Source organism: Diprion similis, chromosome 14 (genome assembly GCF_021155765.1).
Source record: "Diprion similis isolate iyDipSimi1 chromosome 14, iyDipSimi1.1, whole genome shotgun sequence".
NCBI classification, from domain to species: Eukaryota; Metazoa; Arthropoda; class Insecta; order Hymenoptera; family Diprionidae; genus Diprion; species Diprion similis.
The window spans coordinates 4,387,856-4,403,246 of NC_060118.1; the positions used below are offsets into that span (position 1 = coordinate 4,387,856).

Sequence of the window (15,391 nt, forward strand, 5' to 3'; positions counted from 1 at the left end):
AAACCCGAAAGAGGGATTTTTATGAGGTGAAGTGTGGTCGAATTCGATTTGATACGTTGCTCAGAGAAATGAAGATGTGCCAAATCCTATAATTGCTACTGATTGCTCTGGAATCGCTGGTAATTGCTCCGCAAATCTCATAATTTGTTGAGTCATAGTTTTCGAGCAAACTGGGAAAAGAGGGGGTTTTTAGGTTATGTCGACGGGCGGTGAATACCAAATTGTATACGATACAAAAAAATGGAAAATTCGGTCCGAGTGCCAATCTCTTCTAATTGCTCCTCGAACGTTTGTGAGCATTCTTACAATTTAAACATTTGCTCCTACCTAATTATCGAGGAAACTAAAAAAAAAAACCACAGTGTATAATTTGTAGGTTATATCGACGAGCGGCGAATTCGAAATTGTATCCGAAATGAAAAATTTCAATTCGGTACAAGTAACAATTGCTTTTGAATGCTCGCCGACTCACTTTCGATGGACTGCCAATTTTGTCATTTGCTCCCACAGAGGTTCCGAGAAAACTGGGAAAACGGTACGTACTCGCTACGCGGCAAAGGGTCGAGTAGCGGCAGTTAAAACTCTCGAAGATCGAAGACATCGCGCAGTGATCAGAAGCAAGCGTTACTTGTACCAAATTGACATTTTTTGTTTCCGATACGACTTCAAATTTGCTGCTCGTCCATTTCTTCATTTGCCTGAGCTATATGTCAAATCGAATTTGACCACAGTTCCTAGCCTTGTGAAAACGCCGTTCTCGGTTTTTCTTTATTCATCCGAAAACCATGCAGAAGGAATTTACAAAAATGATAGAACATTCGGGAGTAAATAAGGAGCAATTCAGAGCTTATCGTGTTTCGTTGGAATAACCATCGGTTTTTGTAAAAAATTCGTTTGAATTTGGCACCATTTTACTGATCCTCTCCGAAACGTTTTTTCCGTTATTCTCGAAAGCCGTGTGGGAGTAAATAATAAAACTTATGAAGCAATTGGGAGCAATTAAGGAGCAAATACTCGGTACCTACAAGAATTTTTCAGAAATTCGCGATTCACCTGGGCGCTCTCCGAAATACATATTCATGTTTTTTCGATTTTCTCGAAAACCGTGCGGGACCAAATAATAAGAAATAGAGAGCAATTACGAGCAATCAGGGAGCAATTTTTTGGTGTAAACTTCTTTAGGAAATTCGAAGGTCACAGGCCAACTTGAGATTGTTCAATTACTGGCCGCAATGAAAGTGTTAATTACCCACCGCCATAACATCCTATTTAAGCTGGTATCGATTACCAATGATGTCAGTATTGATTATTGCTCATTCCGCAATAGATGGCACTACCGTCGGTAATGAACACTTCGGTTACAATTGCGGCCGGTAAATACAATTGCAGTTATTGTTGCGATCGGTAATCGCGATGGCGGTTATCATTGTGATCGGTAATTGTAATTACAGTTGTAATTGGGTCAATAATCATCATTGCGGTTGGTAATTAGCACTTCAGTTACCATCACAGTCGGTAACTGACATGTAGAAACTAAGTCACATACAACTCACACGTACTCACCAACACTAAAAATAAGTGGTCCGAAACTATCATATGCTAACTACTCACGAGCTATATCAATCCAAAGATTGAAATGAAATAAAAAGAATCAGCAAGTAAAATACAGCTATGCAGTATCAAATGAGTTGTGTTAGTGATTGTAATACTTTCTTACAGATGATATCTGATCGAGACTGATGAGAGAAAGAGTCATTTTGCCGGAAAGAACTATCGGCGCTTGTACGTCCACGTTGGATTCCTCAGCTTGCGTCTCAGAATCCGTCACTAGAAGCTCGCACTGTGATGGTAATGCTCCTTCAAGATAGATCGGCTTCGGGGGTATCTTGTCCTGTTCCGAGTGGCTTGAAACGCGAATAATAAGACATAAGAGGTGAAAAATTACGGTTAAGGTGCTTATAAAGACCCGTCGTACACCTCGAAAACGCGGGGAAGCAAAACTCCTATACCGCTCAAGCGATCAGAGTGAAACTTGGGCAATTAATGCCTTATTTTGGCAAAAAGTGGAGCGTCTTTTTACTTTTTCAAAATTTGGAAAAAAATTTTACAAATTGGTTACCACTCACAGAAATTGGCCAAATTTTCACTTGAGCGGTATAGGAGTTTTGCTGCACCGCGTTTTCGAGGTGTACAAAACGCGTCTTTATAAGCACCTTAAGGAAATGCTATACTTGATTTTAACATGTACTTAGATATTTGGAGATATCTGTGTCCTTATTGAAATCGAGTATAGCATATTTTTAAATCAGCTTCAACTTATACAACATGTTGCATTTTTATTCGAGAGATTACCTCTGAACTGCTGGTACCACCGGAGTACTAGGTCGACTCCACTTCTGCCCATCTTTGCAACTAGCAGTCATTTCCATTCCCACAACTTTGACTGTCGGTGAGGATTCATCGATATTTTCCATTTCCTTATCGCCATTTACTTCAACTTGGGTGTATGCTATAGTTTCCTGTAATTTTAAAGAGAATATTTTGTTATTTTAACACATATACAACTGATAATTAATGTTAAGACACCGTCGGCATTTGAATTGAATAAAATCCGTGAAGAATTTGTTGCATGAAAAGGCCTAAAAAATACGAAAAGTTGTGATAGATTTTAATTTTAACTTCACAACATTAAAAACCATATACTTAGTGGATTGCTTAGTAAGTAGATGGTGCCAAACCGTTCCCTTTTACGGCAGTGCTGACGTACTGAAGAATGTGAAGGCATATCCTTCAGAATAAGGACCGTATTTTTAGTAAATCAACTCTCACACAGAATACTAGATTAAAATCAAGAAACAGTTACCAGAATTAAAAGTTAAGCAAGATGTTAAACAGGAATTAGGAATTTCAATCATCACTTAGAACCATTTAGTTATACATCCTTGATTTTTCGAAATTTATTCTTTGACTCGAACAGATACGTTTTGCTGCAAGTATGAGTAGGAGAAACATCTAGGACAAGGCTGTCTGTCATAGACTATGCCACTTTTTCTCTTCCGCGATATCCGTACTTTTGATGCACCCAATAGACGGTGCAGTACTCTCCAAGTCAAAAATTTATGAACACATGCACCATTGACGAAACCACGCACAAAATGGCAAATCTTATGGAACAGCCGAGGTTTTGATGGGCAAGAGGCCAGCAGAGCATATGGAAAATTACAATATTCCACAATCACTAACTCGGTCAACACGACGATCCCATTCAAGGAATTAGTAAGTCCAGAAAATCGAGATTAGCCTTTATCCTAAATTTTCATTTTTAATGCTGATAAGCACAGTTACTCAAAATTATTATGACTTATATATATATATATATATATATATTTTTTTTTTGTTGAATGTAACAAATGCGAATGTTTCAGGCAACTGAATTTCAGAATTTTCGCTGTATAGGTATATAGTATATCTTATAGTTAGCATGGATGACGTTATAATTCTATTATTTTCAATCCAACTTATAAGGTATAATTTTTGTGCAATTGGAAAAAGAAAAGGTATGACCTAATATTTCTTCTAGGGGTATTTAAATAAATACTAAAACAACTGAATTTGGTCCAATTACATACATATCGATACACTGAAATTATTTCTGTTCTTTACAGGCCACTGACAAATGTATAAAAACAATTATCTTGTATATTATGTAGCTTTGATCTGCCAATTACAAGATACAAGCTGACCAAAAAGATAAATAAAATAATCCAAAACTCTCTTTTTTTATAGAAAATTGGTAAACGGTTTATATCATACAGCAGTTGAATTATAAGTAAATGGCTTATCTACTCTGATAATACTACAACAACATCTGTAAACTGCCACGGAATTAGTGCTATGAGAAGGGAGACGTGTATTAGTTTGCATGAAAGCCCCATGTACATAGAAAATTCAAAGTAAACACATACTTGTTATAAGTGTTAAAACATACTGGACGCAAGGAATATACCTTCGAAATGAAACCGGCCCCTGCCAGACCATTGGATTTTGGAGCCGCATCAACTACTTAAAACATAAAATTCTGTACTAAGATCTGTAACGGTTGCATTTTATCTAAAAAAAGAACAAAAGAAGTATATGCGAAGAATCGATAAGTAATATTTTCATGTATTATGAATAGTAACACTTTCGCTGAAATTGGCAATACTGTTCCAAAATTCATGTAGACCAAAAAATTCATAAGTAAATGGTTCACTCCGAATTTAATCACAATATCTTTTCGAAGAACCCATAATTTATTTATTGATGTGCCACGGGGCAACCAAAAATTGGAATTTCTTTATTCCATAGATTCCATACTCTTCCATAAAATGACTTTGAATTTTACTTTTCAATGAATAGCTTTCGAGATATAACGGTTTGAAAAAAAATTGTACAATGTCTCCACTAGTTCCGCCATGATAATGATGGACTATAAAAATCTGAAAAAAATCACAAAAAGTTTTCATAAATAGGAAAAAAATGTATCCGATGGGAGAAATTAGGGTGGTGAAGTTTGGAAATAACTCAGATCGACGTAGACAGCGACATATATATGTGTGTAAAGGAAAATCACCGCAAGTATCGAACAGGGTAAGACGATTGCGTAGTCGAGTTGAGAATGGCGAACTTAACCGCTTGTCGGTAATTATAATTTTGTTGCAGAAATGGGCACAGTAAATCACATTCTATGTAGACTTTCGCAAATTTATCGAGGTTAATATGTTAATATTAACTAATGTCTAAAATATCCCGAAGGCATATTGGGATCGAGCGCAAAGGCTCAGGAGCTAGCAAAGGAAGGCCATGCTTCTGGGGGTGGCCGATTTCGATGTACTTGAAACCAGTGAAACTAGACTATATTTTATTAGACACGTATTTTTTACGGTCCAGTGGGGATTTTTGGCCTATCATGAATTGAAATTTCGTCCCGCCAAGTAAGGAGTCACGTCCACCATAACAGCAATACTTTAAATCAATTTTTATCGATTAAAGAATGCAGCACCTAAATTTTGGTATGAATTTAATCACTCTTTTTTCGACATGGGCCCGCTAACTGTATGGTTGTAAAAATAAGGGACAGAGCACCAACCAAATGGTCATTCGTCGGTCATTCATCATTCATATTCAGTCACTTTCCCAGACCAGTTCAGTCCAAGGCTCAGTATAATTCGAATTCACATTCAAGATCACAACTCTCTTATTAGCTCATTCAGTCGATCACTTATTATTACCGCGAAACTAACAATTATTTTTAAATTGAGCAACATACCGCCAATCCCAAATAATTATGTAATTCGACAATCGTTCTTTAAACTGTGTACTGTGATACCCCTAGATGCGGAACGATATGTGCACCTTACTCAAGCAACTGGAGTTACAGCTCTTATTTCTTTGTAATATCTAGTAAACATTTCTAGTTGAGGACCGTATCCCGCCACGGCCATCCGTAACATCAAATATTATTTATCAAATGACGTCAAAGATTATCTGTCGAATTTGGTAACATTGGCTGTGACGGGATACGATGCTCATCTTGAAGATGAGCTGCAACTTGGATTGCTTGTCTGGGGATGCTCACCGTATGTGTAGATGGCCTGTTCCATGATCTTTTACTGTACACAAATATATCAATATTCTCCAATTTATATGTATCTAGTTCATATCGTTTCCGAGAAACACGTTGATCGATGTCATCGATGTTTGCCTGGAGACGAAGGTCCAATTCGAAAAAGTGATGAAATTCATCAACGTGTTCCTCGGAAACGGTAAAGGCCAGAGACCTAAGAACTGGGGATTCTCATATGTCAGTGTACACTACACATTAAAAATTCCAACCAAATCGTAAACTAAACCCTAAAAAACTGACCGAAGATTCATGTATCGGTCCATTATATGTACTCTATATTTCTTCACATATTCTGGTGGTCTCTGTTCCCTTTGCATCATGCTGATGATCGACTTTCTGTCCTTAATGAATTTCGGTCTCTTTTTATCATGTATTTCTCTGTTCTCTCTATGTATAGTCTCCTCGATGAACTGGGCCAGTACTCCGTTAATTGCAGAATAGACGTTTCAGAAAGTCATGTCATCGTTATTCCAACACTCCTTGTTACGTGAGTCACGGGATCATTTTCTGGCTACATTAAAATACACGGGTTGAAACCACAGTCTGTCTCAAACAGTGAGTACCGTGAAACACTTCTAATTCTCATTCGACCTTAAGCCTCCAACAGGGCTTTGAAGAAACTAACGATTACTTACACAGTGGCAAGCGCTCGCTGATTCCCCGCAACCATCTCCGATGTCCTTCGTTTGAGTGAAAACCAGCACATATCTAAGTAACTGCAAGTGCTCACTCAACATTCGCGATCAGTTACCTTACTAAATCGGCCACTTTAGATGCACGATCTCCCCTTGTAAGCGGTACTTAATATAGCACTATTGCCGGATACCACAATTCGATCTCTAGTGTCTTTAATATATCTCACATGTATGTACTCAGGCTATTTTATAAATATCTTTCACGATCTTAAAAACAGTTTTTAGCGAACTTAATGGGACTTCCATGAGAGATTCTGAGGATATCGTGCAATGCCGATGTATTGTCAGAAGTAAATCTCTTTCAACGTTTTGTGCCTGTTCTAAGGAGGTCCTAAAGATATCCCATACTGCCTTAGAAACTGTTCGTATCCACGACCTATAACTTTACTCTACGTACGTTGGATGAAGATGTATGAAAAATGAATTAGGGCTGGACATTTTTTTGGTCGTTACGAAACCAAAATTATTTTGAGATATCATATATTTTCTCGAGTAAAGGTATATATTATGTAAATATACATATCTCTACCGTCTTGTTAAGTACCTGAAGTTATTTGGAATGCAAACATTACACTATCACTTCGAAGGACTGAGGCATTACTTCTTCCTTTATGGTCAAGTCCTATAATAACAAGAATAATAATACTATTACCACCAACTATATTGGTAGCCCATAGGCATCCCATAGGGTATGTCCTCATGAGCCGTTAGGCTTGTGCGGAGTAAGAGAGGGGAGGAATTAGTGACCACTATTATGGGTCTGCAGTCGTCCTACAATATCCAAGGGTCCAGTCGGATTCGACATAAAATCCACCGACTCGTATTCTTTCGGAGTGCAGCAACGCCGATTTCCCGAAGGTACATTTAACCTCAATTTGACCCTGATTTTGCGATTTCATTATATGGTAGTAGTATAGCTATGGTAGTAGTATAGTTCTGGACCGATTAGTACGTGTACGTGTGATTTATCTTGGCGTTAGTGTATTTATGTGTGTCAACCCTTGCTGTACCTACTGAAGGTCAAAATCGCGCTGCCTTACCAACAATTTCAATGACCGAGGGTCAAAACTGCACTTTCTTACCAACAATATAATCAACCGAAGGTTCGAATCTCGCTGTCATCCCCCTACCGACGGTCGAGGTATAGCGGAGGTGTAAACCCTTCTGTTCTCCGTGCGATCAGCTTGCCAGTTTCTGGTATGTTCTGGTTAAATTTGGGCTACTTCTCGTGTGATATCAAACACCCTACATTTCACAATAAATAGTTCCGAGAATTATTTTTGCCGAACCGGATGTTGGTGTAATATCAACCACGTGACATTCTTTTTCCATGACCAAGAACTGTTTGTAATATCAACCACCCCACATTCATTGCCCACGATATCAAGCACGTAACATCCTTTCCCCATGAACTCTTTGTGGGTCCAAAGTCCGGTGTGGTGTCAACCACGTGAAATTTCCCCCCCACCAAGTTTCAAATGCATGTGGTGAAGACGTTATAAAAGTCAGAATCAAAAACTTCATTGTCAGTCTGATGCTGTTCTTCCTGCAAATGAAACGTACTTCCCAACAACGTGAATTAAAGAAGCGACTAAAACTGCTGATCAAAAATATTGACGAAGTGAAACATCTGCTGCGAATTGAATCTGGACTGCATTAACTCACAAGACAATTAAGCCAAATTAGAATCATAGATTTCTCGAATATGAACGAAGTTGCATAGTTGGATACGTTTCTCCCCTTGAAAAAGCTCGCGGATCTTGAAACCGACTTTGATTACCGAGTGAGCAGAAGTCGTCGAGTTAAGACGAAATTTTGAATTAAAATACTGATGGATCTGGAGGATTCGTTTACGGTTTTTATGCTGAATCGACTGATGAAAGTCTTACAATAAGATGAAGAGCTGTTTCAGAGGATGGTGACAGCTAGTAACGAGAGTCGGTTGCATCTGCACTGCCTGGGTGAACCATACAACCAACTTGAATTCATTTACGTGTAATTTAAGTATCGAGTATAAATTTCGTACCTTACATTACCTAGTGATACTTTTAATATTAAATAAAACGATTAAAGATTTTGAAAAAACCTTATACAACAAACATTGTACTGGATACTTTGTAATAATTAATAAAAAGATTAAAATTGTGTGTATTTGTCACTTAGCTTTAAGCCACCCTGTATACCCTTATCCCAACATATCTCAGTATATTAACGATCCGATAGGTGAACAGTGCAAGCTATGCAGGTTCTATTTCGTGAAATAGATTTAAGGTGCTTATAAAGACCCGTTGTACACCTCGAAAACGTGGGAATGCAAAACTCCTGTACCGCTCAAGCGATCAGAGTGAAACTTGGGCAGTTAATGCCTTATTTTGGCAAAAAGTGGAGCGTTTTTTTTACTTTTTCAAAATTTTGAAACAAATTTTACAGATTGGTTAGCACTCACAGAAATTAGCCAAATTTTCACAGTTGCACTGAATGGATCGACCTATCCGGTATGATGCCACTCGGCGGTGATGAAACACACATTTGAGCCCAGTGCCATGAGATTTGATGGTGAAATGACGAAATGGCAGTTGATCCAGTTTTCGATTACGAAGAACACCGAAATCTCATTTTGGCGACATTTGTTACCGACATTACGCGCATGCCGGTAATGTATGCGTGTAATGTCGGTAAAAAACCGACAAATGTCGCCAAAATGAGATTTCGGTGTTCTTCGTAATCGAAAACCAGATCAGCTGCCATTTCGTCATTTCACCATCAAATCTCATGGCACTGGGCTCAAATGTGTGTTTCATCACCGCCGAGTGGCATCATACCGTATAGTTCGATCCATTCAGTGCAACTGTAAAAATTTGGCTAATTTCTGTGGGTGGTGACCAATCTGTAAAAATTTTTTCCAGATTTTTAAAAAGTAAAAAGGCGCTCCACTTTTTGCCAAAATAAGGCATCAAATGCCCAAGTTTCACTCTGATCGCTCAAGCGGTACAAGAGTCTTGCATCCCCGCGTTTTCGAATTGTACAACGTGTCTTTATAAGAACCTTAACTTTGAATTGCGTTTTGAATCTAAGAAAGTGCTATTCTGAATACCAACGAGGAAAGGTGAAGGTTATCAAGCTGCGTTTGAACCTCGTAACTGTAATGTAAACTCTAAGATGAGGTTTTGAACGGACTGATTGAAGGATAGAGTGCAAGGTTGAGGAACAGTCAGAGCCTCGCGACTCTAGCTGCTAGCCACCACCATTCGCTGGAAGAGCTCTTCGTCTTCCAATAAGGTTTTCACTAGCCAATTCGGGATGAAAACCGCAAACGCGCCCTCAAGATTCATCACTATTTTATCTCGAAACTATTAATTGTAGAATGTAGGGTGGCTGATATCATGCCGGAAGCCATTCAAGGTTAACCAGAACATTCCTGAGGCTGGCGGGCTGATCACACAGGGAACGGAAGGGTTTGCACCTCCGCTATATCTCGACCGTCGGTAGTGGCGATGAGAGCAAGATTGTTGGTAAAGTAGCGGGATTATGACCTTCAATCGATAAAAATTGTTGGTAAAACAGTGCGGTTCTGATCTTCGCTTGATAAAATTGTTGATAAGACAGCGCGATTTTCACCTCCGGTCGGTAAGGCAGAGGTTGACACACATACATACACTATCACTAGATAACTCAGACGTACATGGACTAACTCTAATCGGTTCAGAACTCTCATAGCTATACTTCTTACGGTTAGAACATTGCTTGAAAAAATTTTCAAAGAAAAAAATCGCAATTTACTTTTTAATTTTGTTCTTATGGGTGATGAAAAATCTTGAATGGAAAAGTTGTAGGTTTTATCTTCGTGCGTAAGAAAATTTTTTTTTAGGCCAGCCGCAAATTGCAATTAACTAAATTCTTCAAAAAAATTCCATTTTTATAGAATTCCCTTAATTGTCAATGCATACTTTCGAAACTCACACGTTGCGTATAAAATCTGTGCCTTAAGAGTCTGTCAAAAAATCATTTGACCATCTCGCATATTAAAACAACAAATAGCGATTTTCAACTAATATTCTGATACCAATAAAATGAGAGGCGATAAGGTTATAGCGTCCAAAAAAATAATGGTGGTAGTTACAGATATGGAGATTTATAAGGTTATGAAAAAAAGACTCCGTCGATTCACATGAAAAATAATGGAAAATACAAAATTTTCCATTCAATAAATACGATTATTGACTGTAATCATTAACTCACAGAAACCATTTTATACTGTTATTTCGTTTTCGAAACGGAAATTTGAAAAAAATACCTCTTCATTTTCACTAGAACCGAAGATCCACTTGTTTTACGTATTTGCGATTTATTATCAATGTCAATGATATTGAGATTTGACAAAAATACCGTACCTCATCCATACCTCAAAGATTAAACATGAAAATAAACTATCGAATTGAAGTATAAATTGCTAGTAGTCGCGTTCCACTAGCGCAGCGACGTGGTGGGAGGCATAAAGTACGAAGTCGTTTAGTTTCGGGGTCGTTGACTCTCGAGTCAATGAATATTATCAAACGATTTCACATGATTCAAAACGATTTCAATTTGTTAAATAATGAAAGACCTCCGTTAAGTTGGCTATCCCATTGTAGCATGATCACTCGGGTCAAATTGGAAAATTGGTCGCAAATTGAACGCTGTTCAATTATGGAAATGAAAATTTTTTGCTCCAGCTATTTTCGAAAAAAAACGCAGCAGACCCAGCTCATAATTAGGCAAACATCGCCAAATTATAAAAATTGTGCAAATGAAGTTGAAAACGAAAAATCCCATCGCAAGATTTATTCGCTAATTATTCGCTATCGATTTATATCAGTTTCATTCTCCTAAAACCACCCCAACCCTTGATATTCCACCCCCCTTGTTCAATCATGCCGTAAAACTATTTGTACATACGTAATTTGTTAATATATCGAAGCGTAAATTGTTCACTAATTAGTCACTGCCAATAGACGTAGGTCCCACTTTCGCAGAACAACCCTCCTTGGATATTCCACCCCTGACGTCGAAAAACCGAACTGTTTACACGACAACCCAAAATTCAAAATTTTATCGACGTGTGAATTATTCACTCATTATTCGCTGCCGAAAGACGTCCGACCCACTTTCCCAGAACCACCCCTTTCTCGGGCATTCGCTCATGTGAAGTTGGGCCGCCGCTCCCCACTACGGATTTACAAACTTTTTTTGGTATCTATCGGTGTTCGTTTGGTGGTGCTTGGTGGTCCATTTTTGAGGTTTGGTGGAGCACAGTTTCTTGAAAATTCAAGAACCAAATTTTTCAGCGTGAAATTAGTCGCTTACTTTGATTTTTCACAAATTTTTTCCGAAATTTTCAAATTTTCAAGAAACTGTGGTCATTCACATATAGGATTCGATATGTTGGATTTCGCAAATTTGACCTCAGATTCGTGATCAGCAACTCAATAAACCAACGGGTACCAATTTTCATCAAAATCCAAATGTTTTTAGTTCTTTTTTCAGCTCATTGAATACGCCAAATTTAAATTTTGCCGATCTGACCTTAGATTCGTGATTAGTGACCCAAAAAATATCAACAATCCATTCAAATCTATGTTAAAAAAATATGTTAAAGAAAGACAGCTTATTTCTACATTCATTAGCTTTGCTAAAATGAGTGCCCAACTATATATCTTCATCTCTCACGAATAATAAATTTTTCTTTGAAACGATAAAAGTGAAATTTACTCAACGGACTACCCGAGTCCGGATTGTACAATTCAATTTATCAAAAAAGTACAATCCACGATCAACGAAAGTTGAGCCCTGAACTCAGTCTATTGTTATTTTCACTACCTGTGTCTGACTCCCTCTTATTCCCTTCAACTCACAAGGGAAGGACGCGAGCTTGGGGTCACGGATTTCAGGACCCTTCTGGGGTTGAAAAGTACTTCGAAATAGCAAACCACAGCCCAAGCAGGAGCGCCCAATTCTCAGTCATTTTCAATAAAAATCGATTTGAAAATCGTAGCACTATCAATTAATTTTTTCTCTTTCTTGCCACCTGACAACGCATGTTCACCTACCAACAATTTTTTCGATCTACTTACAAAATGAATGGATTGCAACACCATTATTTTTCATTGTTAAACACTAATTTATTATATCACGCATCGTATTTTCGTCTCGAAACCAGTTCGGTTCACAATCAATTAAGCGCTCCGACATGTCCCAATATTTTGAATTATGCTTGGTTTGCCGCCAAATTGATAGAAGAAAAGACTACATTTGTGTCCGTCAGCGACGTATGCTTTCCTCTGTGGCTTTTGAAAAAAAATTACTGGTGTGAGAACGTTGCATTCACAAAATGCGCATGGTGTGAGGAGAATTTATGTTTTTAATGCTTTTATGATGTGTACTATCCGAATATATGCAACACCTCTACAGATGGCAATGATAGCGAATCATAAGGGACTGTCAACCAAAATACATTATAAACAAGAATACTTTCTGAAATAAAATACATAAAAACCTTTGTAATAAATCAAGTGTTTAACAATGCAAAATAATGGTCTTGAAATCCACTCATTTTGTAAGTAGATTGAAAACATTGTTGGTGGGTGAACATGCGTTGTCAGGTGGCAAGACAGAGAAAAAATTAATTGATAGCGCTACGATTTTCAAATCGATTTTTCTCGAAAACGACTGAGTATTGGGTGCTCCTGCATGGCCTGTGGTTTGCTATTTCGAAGTACTTTTCAACCCCAGAAGGGCCCTGAAATCCATGACCCCAAGCTAGCGCCCTCCCATTGTCAGGCCTGATTCGCGATCATTCGCTCCTTAAACTCGCTTATTGCGTTAGTGATTTCAACGCAGTACAAAAAATTCGTACTTTTCCACTAGATTTCTAAATTTGCAACACTATTTACATAATTTTATGTAACTTGCCGTTGTTTGCAGCAGATTGCATACTGATTTTGTGCATTAAAAACGGTTGATTCGATAGTGAACCGCCCCTCGGTTTAATCATTGCCTACAAGTTTTATGCGAGGGTAAAATTGGTTTCTATTTTTTTTTTTTCTTTCAATGGTCCTCAGTCAGATTTTTCAAACGTGACACAATCTACAATGACGTCAAATTCTCTAATACATTTTCCCCTTGAAAATGAACAAGCAAGTGAACAACTTTTATCCAAAACTTTTTGTAGCACGCTTAGTTTTCGAGATATTCTAAATGACTCGTTGAAAATGCAATGAATTGGAAAACTCTTTGTTAAGAAATTTGGAAATACCATGTTTGATAAAAATTAAACTTCTTAAAAGATACTCCGGTCGTTATTTAATTTTAAAACGCAGTCACACGTGAGACGATCCGCATAAATGTTGGTCGGACCTTTTCTGATTCAAAAAGCTGGAGAAAGGTCAACAGCCTTGATGTTAAGACTACAATGAGAGGCTTGTCCACGGTGGAATGTGGATATATTAGGGGCTGGGAAGTATTAATTTACTGTAAATTCTAGTTTCAAACATTTGCATCGAGCATGGTCTTCGTAAACTGTGGATGATTTACAGGAGAATGAAATTTAAACTTCCCTCTAGTCGACGCTAAAAGACATGTAAGTAGAGATCAAAACATTGCCGACGGTTTCAATGCGTGAACCAGTGGGCAAAGAATGCTTCTGCTGTGGGATAAAACTTGGAAAACGAACACATAAGCTCAAATCACATTCAGATCACAGCAGCGTGCATGTTTCTAAAATCTACATGAAACTGAAAATGTGAATTGTTTTCAATAAAACTGATTAGTCAACCTTTGCCTCGGGCTGTGGGCTCGGACTATGCGTTACAGAACGTGATAAATTGCCCATCTGAGCGACAATTCGTTCCATCGCTGCCTCTGTTTCGACCAGCCGTTGCCTGAGCTGATCTATCTCTATGTCTCCTGCTGCTTCTAGTGTCCCAGCATGCGAAACAGTAGTAAATTCATTCTTACAGACATTTTTATACTCAGCTTAAATGAATTCACGTGATAATATACACACGTGTGTATTCCACGAATCCGTAATAAATTATGTTCACAAACAACAATCGATGTTCTTAACAACGAATGATCGAATAGTTTATGATTGAAATTACCTTCGTAGTCATTTGGATTTTGCGTAACTTCACTTATTCGAGGAGAATGAATTTTGTCCTCGGTTCACAAACAGCAATTATTGTACATGGGATTTGATTAGATTATCGTAGGACGACAAAATAAAGTTTTTTTAAAACATTAAACAGATTGTGAGCCTGAACGATTCTTAGAAACGTTTACGAAAAACTTCAATTCTAGTTTGGGTTCGAATGGGTAGGGGCAAGAGATTCGAAAATGTAGAAAATAGAAGGATCAAAGTCGAAAATTTGAAAAATTTATAAGACTCGGAATTCGGCAAAAAATATACCTTCAATGTTTATACAGACGCCTCTACGTACCTTGCCGCGGTTAGGACCGTAGGGGAATAATTTTTGTAGAAACGATGTTCCCCGCTATCGAGCCCAACCAATACTCAATGCGATTCAACTTTATTCTTCATGTATTTAGCAACGCGGATCAGCAGGTGGTAGGTGTGGAGCTCGAGCGTAAACGAGGGAAAGTGGCAAGGTAAGTAGAGGCAACTGTATAGCTAGAACTAACAAATGTGAAAAATTAACAGATAATATTCCTGAACATAGATTTTTCAAAATAGGAAATTATCGAACGGCAAGGTATTTTAAGATTTCGAAAACATCAAATACCCCAAAGACAAATTATTCAAATAATATACAGATCGAGATGAAAAAAATTAAAGTGCATTTAATCGAAACGGTAGGAATGTAAAAGTTAACAACATATTATAGAATCGTAATATATCAGATAGGTCAGAACCTTATTCCGATCATTCTGCATTTTACCATTAATAATATAAACCAATTTATACTTTAAATAGCTTGTACATCTCGCTATTTCAAAATGTTTACTTTCGACGTGTATAATTCTGATTCGTTAGACT

General features: G+C 37.7%; 1 protein-coding gene across 2 annotated transcripts in view; it reads right to left on the reverse strand.

Moving 5' to 3' along the window:
* The window catches only part of LOC124414410 (sodium/potassium/calcium exchanger 1), a 38,848-nt gene that overhangs the window by 4,026 nt on the left and 19,431 nt on the right, over positions 1 to 15,391 (reverse strand). For both annotated transcript variants that reach the window (XM_046895354.1, XM_046895353.1), the window contains exons 5-7: positions 14,171 to 14,310; positions 2,353 to 2,519; positions 1,718 to 1,904 (exon numbers count right to left, since the gene is read on the reverse strand). In XM_046895354.1, coding sequence (XP_046751310.1) covers positions 1,718 to 1,904; positions 2,353 to 2,519; positions 14,171 to 14,310 — 494 coding nt within the window. The remainder of the gene's footprint in view (positions 1 to 1,717; positions 1,905 to 2,352; positions 2,520 to 14,170; positions 14,311 to 15,391) is intronic.